This window comes from Gopherus evgoodei, unplaced genomic scaffold (assembly GCF_007399415.2).
Source record: "Gopherus evgoodei ecotype Sinaloan lineage unplaced genomic scaffold, rGopEvg1_v1.p scaffold_38_arrow_ctg1, whole genome shotgun sequence".
In the NCBI taxonomy this organism is placed as follows: domain Eukaryota; kingdom Metazoa; phylum Chordata; order Testudines; family Testudinidae; genus Gopherus; species Gopherus evgoodei.
Window position 1 is genome coordinate 2,343,433 of NW_022060059.1, and position 19,594 is coordinate 2,363,026.

Here is a 19,594-nt window from a genome sequence, read left to right on the forward strand (position 1 = left end):
GCTCTTGTTTTCTTCACACAGTTTATAATAGCTCTGAGTTTAGGAATGCCAATGCAGCCAATATAATAAACTGTACAAAGAAGTATAGAAATAAAACCATTGGTTTGTATATTAAAGGGAAGGTTAAATGTGGTTCACAATGGAACCCCAGTAAGATGATGAAGGGAGATCATAGAATAAAGGAGGAAATAACTGTCATGATTTCATGAAATATGCCAATGCAATGACTCAAAATCTATTCTGTGACAATAGTTTGGTATCTTTCCATGCAATTCATAGAATGTCAGGCTTAGGAAGGGACCTCAGGAGGTCATCTAATCCAACCCCCTGCTCAAAGCAGAACCAATCCCCAGACAGATTTTTGCCCCAGATCCCTAAATGGCCCCCTTAAGGATTGAACTCACAACCCTGGGTTTAGTAGGCTAATGCTTAAACCACTGAGCTATCCCTCTCCCCTGGAAAAAATTTATAAATATATAGGGTGATATGCCTATTTCATAGAACTGGAAGGGACCCTGAAAGGTCATTGAGTCCAGCCCCTTGCCTTCACTAGCAGGGCCAAGTACTGATTTTGCCCCAGATTCCCTAAGTGGCCCCCTCAAGGACTGAACTCACAACCCTGGGTTTAATAGACTAATGCTCAAACCACTGAGCTATCCCTCTTCTCCTGTCTGTTCGGTCACTGAGCACTAAACAGGACTCAATCGTGATAGGCATTCAATGGCTCCAAAATCAGCATAAGGGGGTCATTGCTGAGCAGTGCAAAGTGTTCCCACTCATTTCTCTGAATTTACTATCAGAGAGGAATGGAATTAATACAAAATCAGAGTTGGGTCTCCTATAGGCCAGAGCAGAGTAAGCCAATGGGATGTTCAAAGCTGCTTTATTTCAATTGCAAGGATTAGTTCAGAATCCGTTCAGTCTGTGTTTACCACCCAAACTCCAAGAATGAAACAAACTCAAATTCCTTATTGCCTCCCTCATTTCCCTAACCAGATACATCCATCTGGATTAGAAATGTTGCTTTGATTTTGCTATTCTTGAGCAGCAGTTTTGTTTGATTATGTCACATGACATCCCCTGAGCTATTTGTGCTCTGCAAATGTAGGTTAGTCATATTAGACAGTAATTTTGCAGTGTTCTGAAATAATGAGGCAGAATGATCTGATTTAAAAATCAGATTGTGCTGATTTTTTTTCTTGTTTTTTTTTTTTCCTGTTCTCTACATTGACTTATCAAGGTCAGAATAGCACCGTATATGCTCATTCATAAGCATAATATTTTTGGTAAAAAAGTGATGCATCAAAGAGTAGGAGTCGTCTTATAAACAGGTCTACACCAAAATTTGATGATTTTAAACTCTGTGGAATCATTGAATTGAATATCTAATACATTGTTATTTTGTTTACCTGGAGCATCTGCAGGTATGGAGCCCCTCAGCTCCCTGTGGCTGCGGTTTGCTGTGCCCAGCCAATGGGAGCTGCGGAAAGTGGCATTGAACATATGAAGTCCTATAAAAATGCTAGATACTCTTACGACTCATACCCTAGGTGTTCCAAGTTGAGCAACCAAAATTAGTGGACATTTTAAACAATTTTGGGCTTAATCTCTTTCAGTCTCAGTTCCCCACCTGTAAAATGGAGACAGTAATATAACCTCATCTCACAGAGGTGTTGTGAAGATATATTAATGAATGTTTGTGAAGAGCTACAGTGCTGTGATGAGACCCCTATATGAAACATTCATGAGGAAATTAATTTTTTATTCAGTGCAGGGTTTGTATGGTGTGTATTAAAGAAGGTCTGGGGCCACACACTTAACCTGAAGGATAAAAAAAAATACTGAAGAACTACCTATTCACTGAATGAAAAAGGGATCCTGTGGGGGGGGGGGGGAAAGTGTGTGATCATGTAATTAAAGACTTTATCATAATGAATAATCACAAGTGGGTCAAATTAAGGTTGCATGAACAACCTTAATTCTGACAATTCCTAATTTTTGAGTGCTTGACTTTGCAACTTTAATGTTCGTTTAACATAGATTTTTAGATGAAATTATTTATATTATAGTAGTATCTAGTAACCCTAAACAAGATCAGGACCCCATTATGCAGGGCACTGTAGAAACAATGAGAGATGATCCCTGCTCAAATTGTTTACAGCCTAAATAGACAAGACAAAGGGTAAGAAACAGAAACACAAAGAGGTGAAGTGACTAGTTATGCAAGTTCACAGCAAGTCATTGGCAGAACCAGAATTAGACCTGTGACTCTGTTAGACCCCTAACTCCCAGTCCATTCTTCTAGCTATTAGATCCTATGATATCTGGGGGGTTTCAGTGTTGACAGACACTTGGTTCACTTTTCCAGCACATTAACTCTCCTTAGCTTTTCTGCTTATTAAGTGGGCAGCGGTTTCTGATATTTTGAAGCTAACTGTGAAACACAAAACCAGATATTGGCTATGTAAAAGTGCATCCTGGGATAACTTAAATAATTGGAGTCATAGAAAGATGCAGCAAATGAGTCAGTAACTGAAGCTTTGAAAGAGCTGTACTGTACTGGTCTGAACATTAATTAATTCTTCTTGTTTTTAAAACCCAAGTAGAACTAGTTCTGGTTAGTATGTGGATAGGAGACTTCCACATGAAAAGAAGTATGTAGGATCTTTGCATCTTTTGTGCACCAGAATGTTGCTTACATGTCTACTACTCAAAGAAAAAAATCAGATTATTTTTTAGATAGACAGACAGCCCTACTGCTTTCAGATTCTGTTTCTTGCTGAAATGGGTTACACACACACACACACACACATAAGATTAATCTTTTATTTTTATTATTTTGTCTCTTGGATAGCTCTGTGTTGTGCAGTAAAATAAATGTTGCATGCAGTCAAAAAATTCTCCAACATCTTTTTCTTCTGTTGTATTTTTCATTTTAAAGAAAGAGAAAACAAGGCAGGTCAATGCAACTACATTAATACAATGTTGAGATAAAGAGTTCAGGTGAAATCCTGGCCCTATTAAAGTCAACTGGCATTTTACCACTGACTTCAATGGGGTCACAATTTCACACTTTATGTATTTAATTTGGTAGGTTTACAACATTCCTACCAGGGAAGCAGTATGAGCTCTAACAAATCTCCCAGTTATTTCTGGAATGGAGGAATGGGTAAACTGATCAGTTTCTACATAGAGAAATGTGTACGGTTTGATGCCAGGAATTGAACTCTCAGAATGTTCCTTTATGCAGTGAGCATGTTTTAACAGTAAACTTAAGTTTATTGTATATCTTCTGCTAATGCCAAGGTTACTGTGTAAACATATATTCATTGGAGTAGTTTTGCATGTTTTAAGCATTTATAGGATGCTCTGCATTTTTTTTAATCCACTTGGAGTGGAATTTTCTAAGGCTTCTAAATCACTTAATCTCTTTTAGAAATCTCACCCTTAAACTGAAAATTTAAATCCACAAAAGTCAGAAAAATCTATTTTTAAAATGGCAATGTTAAGTTGGCTCCATAGCACTCATGTGAATACATATACTACTTTAAAAAGCAACAAAGAGTCTTGTGGCACCTTAAAGACTAACAGATGTATTGGACTTTAAGGTGCCACAGGACTCTTGCTTTTTACCGATCCAGACTAACATGGCTGCCCCTCTGATATACCACTTTAGTTATCCTGAGTTAACATTATGAATATTGACTTTTATATTTTCAACTTTAGCAAATCCTTTCTCACATGAGTTGTACTGATTTCAGTGGCAGAACTTGCATAATTAAGGACTATTTGCATGTGTAAGGGTTTGCAAGATTGGCTCCCTGATGTTCTATTAATAATTTCCCTTATTTAGATATTGACTATATCTCAGAAGCTAAATCTGGGCTTTGACACTCCAATGTTGTCAGCCAGTGAACCCATGATGTCCAAGTACAATATCTCAGTCAGTCTTCAGACAGCTTTATAAATCTGACGCTCCTGACTTCTTGTGATCTTATAGTACATACTGACTTCACAAAGAACTGTGATCCACCCCTCTCAGTCTGTATGGGGCAGTACAGTGGTAGGCAGAGCAAGTAACAGATGTCTAAAGTAGTCTTCAGCTGCTAGTCTATGCCTGGCAACTGTCCAAACAGAAACATCATAGACATTCCTAATGGACAGTGACATTGTCTGAATTGTCGTCTCTGTAAACAGATTTCAGTTTCTTATTCCCACACTGAGCTGTGCCTTGACATCATCCCCATATTTCATAGTGAAAATGTGCTTGTGTAAATCATACATTGAGGCTGGACGGGTGTTTAGTGCTTGTGAATGTCATGTAGCCACTCATGATATTGTGCCACTTCCCATCATTGGATATACTTGCTTCTAAGAACTACAATAAAAAAGAGCTCTCTTAATACGTGCATCTGTATTTGAAATAAAGCTTCCCACCACTGGGGTCTCCTTTGTCTTCTGGAGCCCTGAGGAATCAAACAGAGTATACCCTACTCTACACCCATCTCTATCCTTGAAGCTCCGTATGTTGCTAACATTCTTTGGACAGGAAAGGATTTAATGTGATTTACCGTTCTGAGTAAGTCATATCTATCCATCCAGTTATTTTATGGCCATCATCACTGCAGTAGCCAACTGTCCTGCCCATCATTAAATGGCCACAACGATAACTGTTGAACAAGCAAGGCACTCGCTGCCCCATCCAACCTGTGGCTGAACACATCACCTCCACAAAACTTGTTTTCTTAGGTGAAGTTTAGTGATCTGAATACAGATCTGAGAGGAAGAATCTTTTGAGGTCTAATCCCAGCTCTGACACTAAATCTCTCTGTGACCTTTGACAAGTCAGTTAACCTCTTTTTCTCCCAGTAATGTTATGAAGATTAATTCACTGTTTGTAAAATGGTTTCAAGATGGGAAGTGGCATCTGAGTTCTCAGTAGTGATAGGATCAGTGTCATGGCAAAACCCTTAAATTTGAACTACTAATCCTAAGGCTTGTCTATGTTAGGGATTTTTAGACTGGTGTACCTATCCTAGTGCTTATAACCCTGACCATAAGCAAAAAGTTTAGTTAAGATCAAGGCAAAGAATATGGCCAGGTACTCTCTCTTAGAAAACCACACTGCCCAGGTTTATCGTTGTGTTGCACCATTTCAGAATCATTCCAATTCACAACGATTTTATTTTCACTTAGTCTGCACTGACATTCCTACTCGCAACTCACTTGATCTTCTGTCTCTCATAGAATCAGAGATGATTAGGGTTGGAGGAGACCTCAGAAGCAGTGTTCCCTCTAATTTTTCCCACCCATATGCGGAATGAATTTTGTTATGTGCACCAATATGGAGGTGATGTGTTAACAAAATTCATCTGGTGGCGGTGGGGCCAAAGGGTTCGGAGTGTGGAAGGGGGCTCAGGGCTGGGTCATAGGATTGGGGTTCAGGGGTGTGAGGACACCAGCTTGAGGTGTGGGCTCTGTGGTGGGGCCCAGGATGAGGGGCTCAGGGCTGGGGCAGAGGGTAACGGTGCAGGATGTGAAGGCTCCAACTGGGGGTGTGGGCTCTGAGGTGGGGCTAGGAATGAGGGGCTCAGGGCTGGGTGCAGGGGATGAGGACACTGGCTGGGGATGGGGGCTCACAGGTGGGGCCGGGGATGAGGGGTTTGGAGTGCAGGAGGGTGCTCTGGGGCTACTCAGGGAGAGAGGACTCCCCCCAGTGCTCTCTCCCCACAGCAGTACCTACGCTGGGGCGGGAGGCACCTCTCCCCACCACAGGAGCTCTGGAGTTGGGGCTTCAGGATAGGCGCCCCTCCCCTGGCCCTGGCAGGTCCGGACTGGGGGAGGGCCACTCCAGCCGCTCCTGGGTCCGGGCCAGGGAGCACCACCACAGCTGGATCCCAGCCTCTCCGGGGTTGGTCCAGGCCACACAACTCCATCCATGTCTGGGGCTGGGCTGCCGTGGCCGTGCCTGGGGCTGGGCCAAGCTAGGCCTGATGTGGCTGCAGCAGAGCCCAGAGCCCTCTGGCCGTGCTGCTGTGTCCGCGGCAGGTCTGGACCACAGGCTGAGTTAGGACTGGGGCAGGCGATTCTTCTATCCTAAGTGCAGGACTCTGCACTTGTCCTTGTTGAACCTCATCAGATTTCTTTTGGCCCAATCCTCCACTTTGTCTATATCACTCTGGACCCTATCTCTACCCTCCAGCATATCTACCACTCCCCCCAGCTTAGTGTCATCCGCAAACTTGCTGAAGGTGCAATCCATCCCATCATCCAGATCATTAATGAAGATGTTGAACAGAATCGGTCCCAGGACCGACCCCTGGGGCACTCTGCTTGATACCGGCTGCCAACTAGACATGAAGCCGCTGATCACTACCTGTTGAGCCCAACAATGTAGCCAGCTTTCTATCCACCTTATAGTCCATTCATCCAGCCCATACTTCTTTAACTTGCTGGCAAGAATACTGTGGGAGACCATATCAAAAGCTTTGCTAAAGTCAAGGTATATCACATCCACTGCTTTCCCCATATCCACAAAGCCAGTTATCTCATCATAAAAGGCAATCAGGTTGGTCAGGCATGACTTGCCCTTAGTGTATCCATGTTGACTTTTCCTGATCACTTTCCTCTCTTCCAAGTACTTCAAAATGGATTCCTTGAGGACCTGCTCAATGATTTTTCCAGGAACTGAAAGTTCTTTACTTCCCCGGATTCTCCTTCTTCCCTTTTTTGAAAAGATGGGCACTATATTTACCTTTTTCCTATCATCTGGGACCTCTCCTGATCGCCAAGAATTTTCAAAGATAATGGCCAATGGCTCTGCAATCACATCAGCCAGCCTCCGTCAGCACCCTCAGATGCATTTCATCTGGCCCAGGGACTTGTGCATCTCCAACTTTTCTAAATACACCTCTACCCCAATATAACGTGGTCCTCGGGAGACAAAAAAATCTTACTGCGTTATAGGTGAGACTGTGTTATATCAAACTTGCTCTGCCCCACCCCCTTTCCTTGTTCCCTGACCGCCCCCTCCAGAGACCCCCCCGTCCCTAATCACCCCCAGGGCCCCACCCCCTACCCAACCCCCTGTCTCCTGACTGCTCTGACCCCTATCCACTCCACACACACCCCCTCAACAGGCACTCACCCGCAGTGGCGGGAAGCGGAGCAGTCCAGCCCCAGTCCACTCCACTCTGCCAGCTCCCAGCCGCGGTGCTCTGCTTCCTGCCGCCAGTGAGTGCGGGGAGGTTGGGGAAAGGATGCCCTTCGCACTCACCAGTGGCGGGAAGCAGAGTGATGCAACCCCAGTCCGCTCCACTCTGCCACCTCCCAGACGCAATGCTCCATTTCCCGCCGCAGGTGAGTGCGAGGTGGTTGGGGAAAGGACGGCCCCTGTGCTCAACTGCGTGGGAAGCGGAGCGCTGCAGCTGGGAGCTGGTGGAGTGGAGCGGGCTGGGGCTTGGCTGCACCGCTTCCGCCACTGCTGGTGAGTGCGGGGGGATTCCTTCCCCCAAGTCCCCTCCCCCGAGCGACACAGCTGGGGCCAGGGTGAGGGAAGCAGAGCAGGCTACTCCCAACCCCCAGCTAATCCCCTGGGCCACTTTGGGACTGCAGGGCCCCCAGAAGTGCCCTCCCACAGCTCCTGCTCCCCAGATCCTGGGGGGATCCCCTGACCGCTCCCAAGACCCTCTGCCCCTTATTGAACCCCTCGGCCCCAGCCTGGCCCAGCACCCTTAACACGCTGCTCAGAGCAGCGTGTCAGAGCTTTACCACGTTGTATGCGAACCCGTGTTATATCGGGTCACGTTATATCGGGGTAGAGGTGTAGTCCTTAACCTATTCTTTCACTACTGAGGGCTGCTCACCTCCTCTCCATACTGTGCTGCCCAGTGTAGCAGTCTGGGAGCTGACCTTGTCTGTGGAGATCGAGGCAAAAAAAGCATTGAATACTTCACCTTTTTCCACATCATCTGTCACTAGTCCCCCCCTCCCCCGCCCATTCAGTAGGGGTCCCACACTTTCCCTGACCACTTTCTTATTGCTAACATACCTATAGTAACCCTTCTTGTTACCCTTCAAATCCCTTGCTAGCTGTAACTTAAAATTGTGCTTTGGCCTTCCTGATTACACCCATGCATGCTCGAGCAACATTTTTATACTTCTCCCTAATCATCTAAGTTTCCACTTCTTGTAAGCTTCCTTTTTGTGTTTAAGCTCACCAAAGATTTCTCTGTTAAACCAAGCTGGTCACCTGCCATATTTGCTATTCTTTCTGCACAGCGGGATGGTTTATTCCTGCACCCTCAATAAGGCTTCTTTAAAATACAGACAGCTCTCCTGGACTCCTTTCCCCCTCCTATTAGCCTCCCAGAGGATCCTGCCCATCAGTTCCCTAAGGGAGTCAAAAACTGCTTTTCTGAAGTTCAGGGTCCATATTCTGCTGCTCTTCTTTCTTCCTTGTGTTGGGATCCTGAACTCGACCATCTCACAGTCACTGCTGCCCAAATTGCCACCCACTTCTACTTCTCCTACCAATTCTTCCCTGTTTGTGAGCAGCAGGTCAAGAGGAGCACAGCCCCTAGTTGGTTCCTCCAGCTCTTGCACCAGGAAGTTCTCCCCAACACTGTCCAATCACCCTGACATCTGCTGTGAGATCAATACAGCAGTGCACAGACAATCCAGGAAGTTTTTGAAGTCCCCCGTGAGAACCAGGGCCTGTGATCTGGAAACTTCTGTTAATTGTCTGAAGAAAGCCTTGTCTACCTCATCCTCCTGGTCTGGTGGTCTATAGCAGATGCCCACCATGTTATCACCCTTGTTGCTCTTGCTTCTAGACTTAACCCAAAGACTCTCTTTCACACATTCACATACATTTTAATTCCAGATGTGTGAACTGGAATATATTTTGAAAGTCTTGTAATGGCTCCTGGTTTTTGGAAGAATTTACCATGCTCTTGTGTTGTGAACATACATATTACTGCATACTTTCCCCTGTTTGATTTGGACAACCTTGTAGGAGTTTGGTCTCTTGGCTCTTAGTTACATACTACAGTATTGAAATGGAAGTTGTCAGCATATGTAAACACTCATTCTCAAGGAAAATAACGCCAAATATGAAATAATAATGCATATATTAAAAAGCAATATAAATATGAGCTGCTGTAACCTTTTTCATATTATTTAAACAGATCCATATGTTTTCTATTTGTTAGCCTTCAAATGGCACTGAAATGCAGGTTAATTTGGATTATTGTAATTATGCTCAATCATCCAAAGTATTAAATTTTAAACCATGTCCTCACTTTTAAGGAATGAATTTCCTCATTCAGAGGTTGATCATTGTGTTTTCCTGTATGTGTTTGTGATATATCTATAGTTAACAGATGAGAATAATATATCTTACTAGAACAATACATGCATTGCTATTAGACCTGTACTCTACAGCAACATAAAAACAAATTCAGGACCTGTTGTGTAATGAATGCAGAACCAGACCCATGGTGACAATGAGGTCCTCATAAAAGCATCTTTGTCTTAAATGTGTTCAGTAAGACTGTTGCTTACAAGAGTTCTTATGAGGCAGATTTTACCATTAGATTTGCATGACCTTTTTAAAAACATCCCTTTACAGAGATTCAAAATGATCTGTTTATCTAAAACTTGTTCCCTGTGAGATAGAGTTGATTCTTGAGTCTTAAGGGACCTTATTTGAATTCAAACCATTGGGGATGCTTGTTTGCAAGTAAAATGAATGATTAGACTTATTCCTGCTATAATTTATGCACTTTTCTAAACTCAAGACATTCTTAGTCAAGATTTGCTTTAATAGGTGAGAAATTTGTGCTTACAAAATTCCTCAGTGGAACTGATGCTTATATGAAAACTTTTGTAGGGCCACACATTTTCTGAATGGTGCAGAACAAGACATTCACATGCTAATTTGCATGTGATTTCAAAATGCCATGTGTGCCAAGAGCTTATACATGCTCTTGTGTGCAAAATGTCTACTTTTAAATAAACTGTGTGTACTCTTTTGCAGATGTAGCTTAGATTGCTAACCTGATGGAGTGAAATGACTCTACTGATGTAATTACAGATAGACATATTATTTTTGTAACTAGTTCTATTACATTATTAAGGATCAAAATGTAAAAAAAAAATTAAGTCTATGGTTTTTTAACAACTCAGGAGGTTTCTATTTGTGGGTGATGTCTGTACGGGCTCACACTTGGCACATGTGCTAAAAAAGTATGAATATTTTTTTGAAAAAAAAATAGTGTCTGTACACAGGAAAGCATTGTTCTGCAAGACAGACAAAAGTCCTTCTTCATTTTCTTATTTTAATTCTCAAAAGGCATGGAAAAGGCCAATGCAACAGTCCACATTCTGGACTAGATGTCTCCAAAACTTAATTTTAAAAAATTAACTCTATATGCATTTTAGAACATTAAAAAACTCATCTGAAATCACCTGCATCTAATTTTCTTCTTTTAGTAATAACAGTACTTTATACTTAATTACACCTTTCAAGGACCATAAATCACTTCAACAAACATGAATCAAACATTAACAAAGCCTGTAGACAATCCTATGAGATAGGCGATGTGATACCAATTTTATAGCTGTTCACACTTTTCATTTCTGTCACTAAAGGATGCAATTAAATTACTGTTTAATTTATATTAAAAAATGAACAGACCCAAAGCACCCCTTTTCTGAATGTTTATCAAATTTTATTCCAGACCCAGTACTCACAGTGGTTTGAGCATTGGCCTGCTAAACCTAGGGTTGTGAGTTCAATCCTTGAGGGGGCCATTTAGGGATGTGAGGCAAAATCTGTTTGGGAATTGACCCTGCTCTGAGCAGGGGGTTGGCCTAGATGACCTCCTGAGCTCCCTTCCAACCCTGATATTCTATGATGTGGCCAAATGAACTGCTGAAAACAGAAATTTGTAGTGAAGCTCTGTCAGCAGCTTAATTGTAGCAGAGTTGAATGTTGCTGATTGAGCCCAGTCCTACTTTTATATCTTAAGTGAGAGCAGGATCCAGCCCTTAATGTTGTAAATATGATTAATGACCTGCACTTTTGATTATTCAGATAATGCTGTTTCTATTCTGCAAGTTGGCTTATAAATTCTGTCTTAGCCAAAACTTTTAAATAGCTCCCACCACAGTTTAACCCATACATATTCAATCCATCCCATGGGGGCTCTATGAATTTACAAAAATGTGGTATTTAGTTATTTGGATGTTCCACTTCCAGAGTATTAACTGTCTGTTTTTCCATCAAGAAGAATAAATATTTCCTTCACCACGACCCTTCTCCGTTTTATATTTTTTAATCCATCCAGGATCTTATGACCCTTTTTCCTCTCCTCAGCAGAAAACAAGTGAGGATGGAAACAGGTATTATTCATGGAAACTGGTCTGTGTCTGGAGACTTTGCATATTTCTTCTTGAATTCTTATTAGTTAAATACTTTAAAAAAAACAAAAACAAGAAAAAAACACCACTACCTGGTCAAGGTTTTGCTGTCTTTAGAAGGAAGGGTTGAGCTTGCAGCAGAGTCTTATAGTTGAGTAGTTATGGCACACGGAGAAGCACTAGAGAAGCTACTGGCAATGTCTCAAGGGTCTAGACTTGTGGTTCCCAGATGTATTATTTGTAGTGCATATTTTGACAGCCTTTTTTCCCAGTTTCATATAAGCTAGATAGTGAGATATGTTATACTTATTCTAGAAACCATCACTTTTTATTGACTTGTTTATAACTGGCCTTATTCTTGTTTATTTGGTGCCTAATCTTGAAATGAGCTGAGAACCCCACAACTCCCATTGACTTCAGCAAGTGCTCAGCACCTCTCAGTTTCAGTCCATTAGACTGTAAGCTCTGGCAGGGACTTTGATGGAAAAAGTGCCATCCACACCAGAGGTGCTATAGAAATCATAATCCAGAGTAAGCACAGAAGACAAAACATGGGACTTACGTTTGACAGTGCTACGAGATTCCTGGAACCCAGCTGACTCTGAACCCCAGCCCAGGGATTCACACTCTCGCTCCTCCCCTTGCCCATGTCTGGTGCCCGTGCCTGCACCTCCTCCTCTTCCCTTCTCTGCCAGCCAGCACATCTTCCACAGCCCCACACTGCGCTTACGCCCATCCTCCAGGGTCTGGTATACCCAATTGGGAGTAAAGGCAGCTGCATTGTTAAGAATAAGTGAGACCAGGGCTACCAACACAGCTGTGGCTACCAGTTTCTGGACAGTCATATCTGACTGTTGACTGCTGCCAGTCTCTATTTGCAGAAGATCCAAGGTCCTGATGAGCTGCAGCACATTGAAGTAGGACTTGATATAGGAGGCAGCTGCAGTATGATGTTATGGGGGGCTAGAGAACATCACCGTTCATTCTCAAAGTCAACTCCTAAGGTGTTTCTGACCAAGCAGATAAGAACACAGTCAGGTAGGTGGAAGAATTCCATAAAATACAAGCACAAAGAAGAGCTTGCAGGTCTCTGTCCTTCCAAGCTGTGCCTTATCCACCTTCCTGCACCTGGATGAGCAAAGCCAGTCTGGTGATGAACTGAAGAACAGGGAGGTCCATTCCTTGTGGGACAAGGCAAAGCCAGAGAGTATCCAGTCTTGAATTGGGAAAACCTGAGTTGTTCCTGGGAAAACAGACTGAAATGCTTGCAGACACAATGCCTCAGCTCTTCAGAATGCAGCTGCAAGAGGAGAAAGAGACTCACATACGAGTCATGAAGCAGCACCTCTGAAAGCCTTTTCAGCCACAAAACTCAGAACATCCTACAAACAGAAGGAAACTTCATTCTAAAATCCAAGCCAAATTTGAAATGAATGCCTTCATCCCAAAGGTGCTCTGGAAGTTTGGAGTATCCTGAGGAATCTGCTCCTCTCCGGTTCCTCTTACACTGTCAGAGCAGCAAGTGAAAGAGACTGGAGAGGAGAAACTCTGCTGTGAGGAAGTGGGTTTTTTTCCCTCCCCCTCTGTCTCTCAACAGAAAGGAAATGGTTGTTTTTGTGGCTGTTTTTGGTGAGCCTCAGGGCGTAGCCGACTGCAACAAACAGAGCCACTGCCACCGCAGTCAAACGTTACCAGGATGTGTTTCCTGAAAGGAAAACGTTATGGAGACTTCTAAAATCTTAGTCTCCCCTCCTTCTCTCCCCTCCTTCCAGTGTCCCCCCTCCTTCTCCTTTTCTTTCCCTCACAGAAAGAATACTAACCAATCAGCCAGGGAAGCATGATGCTGTGGGACAGAAGGGATTTGGATCAATTTATGCATCTGAAGGGATCACAAGAAACAAATCAGTGAGCACCACCCCAAACAAAAACCAAACCCATAAATTCAACCGCAGTGTCAACTCTGCAGAGGCAAATGCAGGGGAGCACTGAGGGCTTTCTTAATGTTCTATATTGAAAGCTGACTGTATCAGAATTGTACATGCAAAATGTATGCAGGGTAGCTGTGACAGTTGCATAGCATGAAAATATTATGGCTCAAATGTTTCCTTGTTCCTGTATGGAATTCTAAGGGGAAATGCAGCAGATGAGTAAAAGGACTCTAAGACAGGATTCTTCACCTGGGGTCTCAAAAAGTGTTGGTTAGAGACCACTCAGCCCTTGCCCTGTTGTGGAAGAGAGTGAGATCATGGACAGATGGGAGAGGTGTTCTGAGGTAGTTCTGGAAGGGAAAAGCAGGGGATGTTGCAGTATGGAACAGGTTGAGAACCACTGCTCTAATGCATTCTGCCTGTGCAGGACTCATACCCCAGTCCTGACTTACTTTGCCCCCTTGTGGCTCTGCAGCTCTGCTGGGAAATCTGGTGAACCCCCTTCAGACTGGGAAAGCAGCTCACTTCACTCTGTGGAAGTTATTGCCATGTATACACTGCCACTTATGTCAGCAAAACGTATGTTGCTCAGGGGTCTGAAAAAACACATCCCTGAGTGACATGAATTTCTCCGACATAAGTGGTAGTGTGCACAACTCTGTGTCAGCAGGAACACTTCTCCCACTGACATAGCTACTGCTGCTTTCTGGGGGGTAGTTTAATTATGTTGATGGGAGAGAGCTGTCCTGTTGGTATAGAGCGGCGACAAGAGAGGTCGTACAGCAGTGCAGCTGCATCAGTACAGCTGTGCTGCTGTAAGGCCTCTAGTGTAGACATAGCCTTAGTGTTGTGACAGTTTTCACATACAAATGTAGAACTAACTGCAGCACAGCAAGCAAAGTGTGCGCACTAGCCTTGGGACTATGGCCTGGTCTACACTACGCGTTTAAACCGATTTTAGCAGCGTTAAACCAATTTAACGCTGTACCCGTCCACACTACGAGGCCCTTTATATCGCTATAAAGGGCTCTTTAAATTGGTTTCTGTACTTCTCCCCGACGAGAGGATTAGCGCTAAAATCGGTATTACCATATCGGATTAGGGTTAGTGTGGCCGCAAATCGACGGTATTGGCCTCCGGGCGATATCACACAGTGCACCACTGTGACTGCTCTGGACAGCAATCTGAACTCAGACGCAGTGGCCAAGTAAACAGGAAAAGCCCCGCGAAATTTTGATTTTCATTTCCTGTTTGTCCAGCGTGGAGCTCTGATCAGCATGGGTGGTAATGCAGTCCCAAATCCAAAAAGAGCTCCAGCATGGACCGTATGGGAGATACTGGATCTGATCGCTGTTTGGGGAAACAAATCTGTTCTATCAAAGCTCCGTTACAGAAGACAAAATGCCAAAGCGTTTGAAAAAAAAATCTCCGGGCTACACAGTGCTGCATGGCAAGCGTAACGGGAAGCCAGATTCAAATGGATGCTTATGGAGGGAGGGAGGGGGTACTGAGGACTCCAGCTATTCCACAGTCCCCGCAGTCTCCGAAAAGTATTTGCATTCTTGGCTGAGCTCCTAATGTCTGTAGGTTCAAACACATTGTCCAGTGTGGTTCAGGGAATAGATCGTCAATTTACTCCCCCCCACCCCCGACATGAAAGAAAAGGGAAAGAAATCGTTTCTTGACTTCTTTCAATGTCACCCTGTGTCTACTGAATGCTGCTGGTAGACGCGATGCTGCAGCAATGAAGAGCAGTATCCACTCTTCTCCCCTGCCCGGTGGCCTGGTAACCGTCCTTATTATCAACCTGTGAGTGCTCCTGGCTGCCTTCAGGTGAGGCTGGCCGGGGGCACCTGGGTGAAAATAGGAATGATTCTCAGTCATTCCCAGTAGATGGTACAGAACGGCTGGTAACCATCCTCATCATAGCAACTGGGGGCTGAGCTCCATCAGCCCCCTCCCTTTCCTGTGTAAAGAAAAGATTCTGTCCTGCCTGGACTATCATAGCAGCGGCATGCTGGGCTCCTCTCCCCAGCACCGCTTAATGTTCTGCCTGGACTGTCATAGCACAGGGGGGCTGCCTACCCCTCATTTTATCTCACTAACAAGGTCACTGTTCCTTATTCCTGCATTCTTTATTACTTCACCACACAAATGGGGGACACTGCCACGGTAGCCCAGGAAGGTTAGGGGAGAAGGGAAGCAACGGGTGGGGTTGTTGCAGAGGCACCTCCCGTGAATGGCATGTAGCTCATCATTTCTGCGGGATCTGACACGGAGCAGCTGTGCTCTCTGATACACTGGTTCTCTAATACACTTGCCCCATATTCTAGGCAGGACTGACTCTATTTTTAGAAACCATAAAGGAGGGATTGACTCAGGGAGTCATTTCCAGTTTTGCCTTTGCACCCCTGGCCGATCTCAGCCAGGGGCACCCATGATAACAGCAGACAGCACAGAAGGACAGATAACCGTCATCTCATTGCCAATTTACACTGGCAGCAGACAGTACAGAATGACTGATAACCGTCTCTGCTATCATGCAAAAGCAAATGAATGCTGCTGTGTAGCGCTGGAGTATCGCCTCTGTCCACGGCATCCAGTACACATATGGTGACTGTAAAAAACAAACAAATAGCTGAACGGGCTCCATGGTTGCCGTGCTATGGCGTCTGCCAGGGCAATCCAGGGAAAAAGGGCGCGAAATGATTGTCTGCCGTTGCTTTCCCGAAGGAATGACTGACGACATTTACCCAGAACCACCCGTGACAGTGATTTTTGCCCCATCAGCCACTGGGCTCTCAACCCAGAATTCTAAGGGGCGGGGGACACTGCAGGGGCTACGGGATAGCTACGGAATAGCTACCCACAGTGCAACGCTCCAGAAATCGACGCTAGCCTCGGACCATGGACGCACACCGCCGAATTAATGTGCTTAGAGTGGCCGCGTGCACTCGACTTTATACAATCTGTTTTATAAAACCGGTTTATGTAAAATCAGAATAATCCCGTAGTGTAGGCATACCCTATGTGAGCATTGAGGAGAGCTATCTGAATTAAATGGATTAAAAACTGGTTGACAGATCTTAAAACGCAATTGCAAACAGAAACATCATTGAATTGGGTATGTTTCTAGTGGGATCCCACAGCAATAAGTTCATTACCTTATGCTATTTAACATTTTTTATCAATAACCTGTAAAAAACCAAATCATTCCTGAGCAGGTTGGCAGATAACACAAAAAATTGGTGCAATGCTAAATAAGGAAGAGGATAGGTCATTTATACTAAGCAATCTGGATAATTTGATAAGTTGGGTGCAAGCAAACAATATGTGTTTCAGTACAGCCAAATATAAAGTCCTACATCTTGGAACCAAGAATGCAGGCCATATTTTGAGGCTGGGGGACTCAGTACTTGGAAGCAGTGATTCTGAAAAGACTGGGAGGATAATCTGCTGAATGTAAGCTTCTAGTGTAATGCTGTAGCTAAAGGGGCTATTGTATCTTTGGATTTATAAACAGGAATGTTGAGTAGAAGTAGGGAGGTTCATATTATTTCTGTATTTGGTACTGGTGTGACTGCTACTGAAATACCGTGTCTAGTTCTGGTGTCCACATTTCAAGAAGGATGTCAAAAAATTGGAGGTTTCAAGGTGGAGAGAGCAGCAAAGAATCCTGTAGCACCTTATAGACTAACAGACGTTTTGGAGCATGCCCTTTCGTGGGTGAATACATCTGCATCTGAGGAAGTGGGTATTCACCCACGAAAGCTCATGCTCCAAAAGGTCTGTTAGTCTATAAGGTGCCACAGGATTCTTTGCTGCTTTTACAGATCCAGACTAACACGACTACCTCTCTGATACTTGAAAGTGGAGAGAAAAATTGGAGAGAATTCGGAGAATAGCCATAAGAATTATTAATTATTGGGAAACATACCTTATAGTGAAAGATGTGAGGAAGGAGCTCAATCTACTTATCTTATCAATGAAAAGGTTCAAGGGTGTTTTGACCACTGTCTAGAAGTTCCTACATGAGGAACAGAAATTTGATAATAGAGGGCTCTTCAGTCTAGCATAGGGATGGGCAAACTATGGCCCGGGGGCTGCATCTGGCCCTCCAGATGTTTTAGTCCAGCCCTCAAGTTCCCGCTGGGGAGCAGGGTCCGGGGCTTGCCCCACTCCGTGTGGCTCCTGGAAGCAGCAGCATGTCCCTCCTCCGGCTCCTATGCGTACAGGCAGCCAGGGGGCTCTGCATACTGCTCCCACCCCAAGTGCCTCCCCCGCAGCTCCCAGCTTCACCCCGGAGCCCGTATCCCCAGCCAGAGCTCTCACCCTCTCCTCCACCCCAACCCCCAATTTTTTGAGCATTCATGGCTCACCATACAATTTTCATACTCAGATGTGACCCTTGGGCCAAAAAGTTTGGAAAGGATGGAAATACTTGTCCCTTAAATACGCAGTGATTGAGGGCCTATAAATATCTAAGAAAGAAGGAAATAAGGCTTATCAATTCAAGTTACAGGTACTTAAAAATGCTTGATTGATTAAGATGAATGAGCTAAAAGTGTTAGCAGTGTGTTCATGGCTGACTTTGATAGTGGAGTCCACTAACATTTAAAAGAGCATGGTCTATCAGACTTAAATGGTATGTCTACACTGCAATAAAAAACTTGTGGCACTGAGTCTCAGAGCCTGCAATTAAGTTGGGCTTGTGGGCTTATGCTGTGGGGTTAAAATTTGCAATGTCAGTGTTTGGGCTTGGAGACTCCCTCCTTGCAGGGTCTTAGAGCCCCAGCTTCAGCTATGGCCCAAACAGCTATGCTGCAATTTGTAGCCGCACAGCCCGAGCCTCTCCCCATTCTCCCAAGCCTAAGTAAGCTGACCCAGGCCAGCGGCAGCCATGCCATGGGCCTTTCATTGCAGTGTAGACCTACCCAAAGTGATCAGCCAGGTTTTTATAGACTTCTATTTCCAGGAGTTTATAATTTGAATGTATATAATGTGCCCTCTGTCAGCCATGTCTCATATTAGCAATGCATTTAATTATAAATAGCTGAAAACAACCAGTCCAACCATTTTAAATCCCTCCACTTCTTCTCTTCTTCACACACATTATTTAGTTTCAGAACATCCCATCACTCTTCTAAATTAAAAACAGTTTTTAAAAACTGAACATTGCTTATTAAAGGTGCTAGACTTTGGCGTGTCCCCAAGGAAAGGTGACGATCTTGAACCTAAGGCACTAGATTGTGACTCAAGATCTGTGTTCAGTTCTCAGCTTTGCCTCAAGTTTCCTGTATGACCTTGGTCAAATCACTTAGTTTCGTGGTGCATCAGTTCCCCATCTGCAGAACAGAAATGATGCTAGCTGACTTCACAGGGGTTATGGGAATACATTCATAAATGAGTGTGAGGCATTCAGATACCATGGTGGTGGGAGACGTACATTTACATGTATTTAACCGTAGATTGGATTGTTGCAGTAGCACTGTAAGTTTCACCACACCACTCAACTAATATTCCCCAAATAACAGTATGAGGAGTAATTCAGCACATTAATAACTTGCACTAATCACGGCATTTCAATCAGATAAGATTTCCTCGCTTCCCGTCATAAATTGTTGTGTGGTGTTCCTGTCTGCAATTAAACAGCTGTTGTGTTCTACCCAGAGATAATTTAAGTTCAGAGGTGAGTTAAATGATCCCTGTTTATAATCTGCATATCACTTTGAGTTTATACAGCATTTTGGGATCCTTCTGCACTGAAAGCAATATGAAATTGTAAGTTAGTATATTAATCTTATTTTCAGAGCCACTGCAAGCTCTCTAATTTAAGCTTTATTTATTCATCCACCTGAGCAACATAAATTATACCAACATAAGCTGTAATGTAGACATAGCCTAAGTTACTAATGTGCTGAATTCCCCTCCCTCTTAATTTGGGGACAGTCAGAATATATTACTTACCAGCCTTTTACATTTATTTAGCTAGAGTGTAATCCTGTTAAAAGATTTGGTTTTGGCAGTCAGTGCTTTGATTGTTCTGTTCACATAATCACAACATCCAAATCTGTAAATTAGTAAAATTCCAAAAACGAGCACATTCATAGAAGCAAAGTAACAGTTTTGCAAAGACACTGAGTTCTGCTAGGCATTTGCAGACCAAAGTAGCTCAGGGTATGTAGCACCTATGACTGTGTATAAATAATAGCAATAATAACTGGCTGTTGCTGGCAAACCAA

The 19,594-nt window shown here is 43.8% G+C and overlaps 2 protein-coding genes across 5 annotated transcripts in view; one reads left to right on the forward strand and one right to left on the reverse strand.

Annotated features, from left to right (window-relative positions):
* TMEM204 (transmembrane protein 204) overlaps positions 1-12,969 on the reverse strand; it is a 40,102-nt gene extending 27,133 nt beyond the window's left edge. The window contains exon 1 of the mRNA XM_030545689.1: positions 11,987-12,969. Within this exon, the coding sequence (XP_030401549.1) occupies positions 11,987-12,269 (283 nt within the window). The 5' untranslated portion in view covers positions 12,270-12,969. The remainder of the gene's footprint in view (positions 1-11,986) is intronic.
* Positions 1-19,594, forward strand: part of IFT140 (intraflagellar transport 140) — a 244,046-nt gene that overhangs the window by 183,670 nt on the left and 40,782 nt on the right. The window lies entirely within an intron of this gene.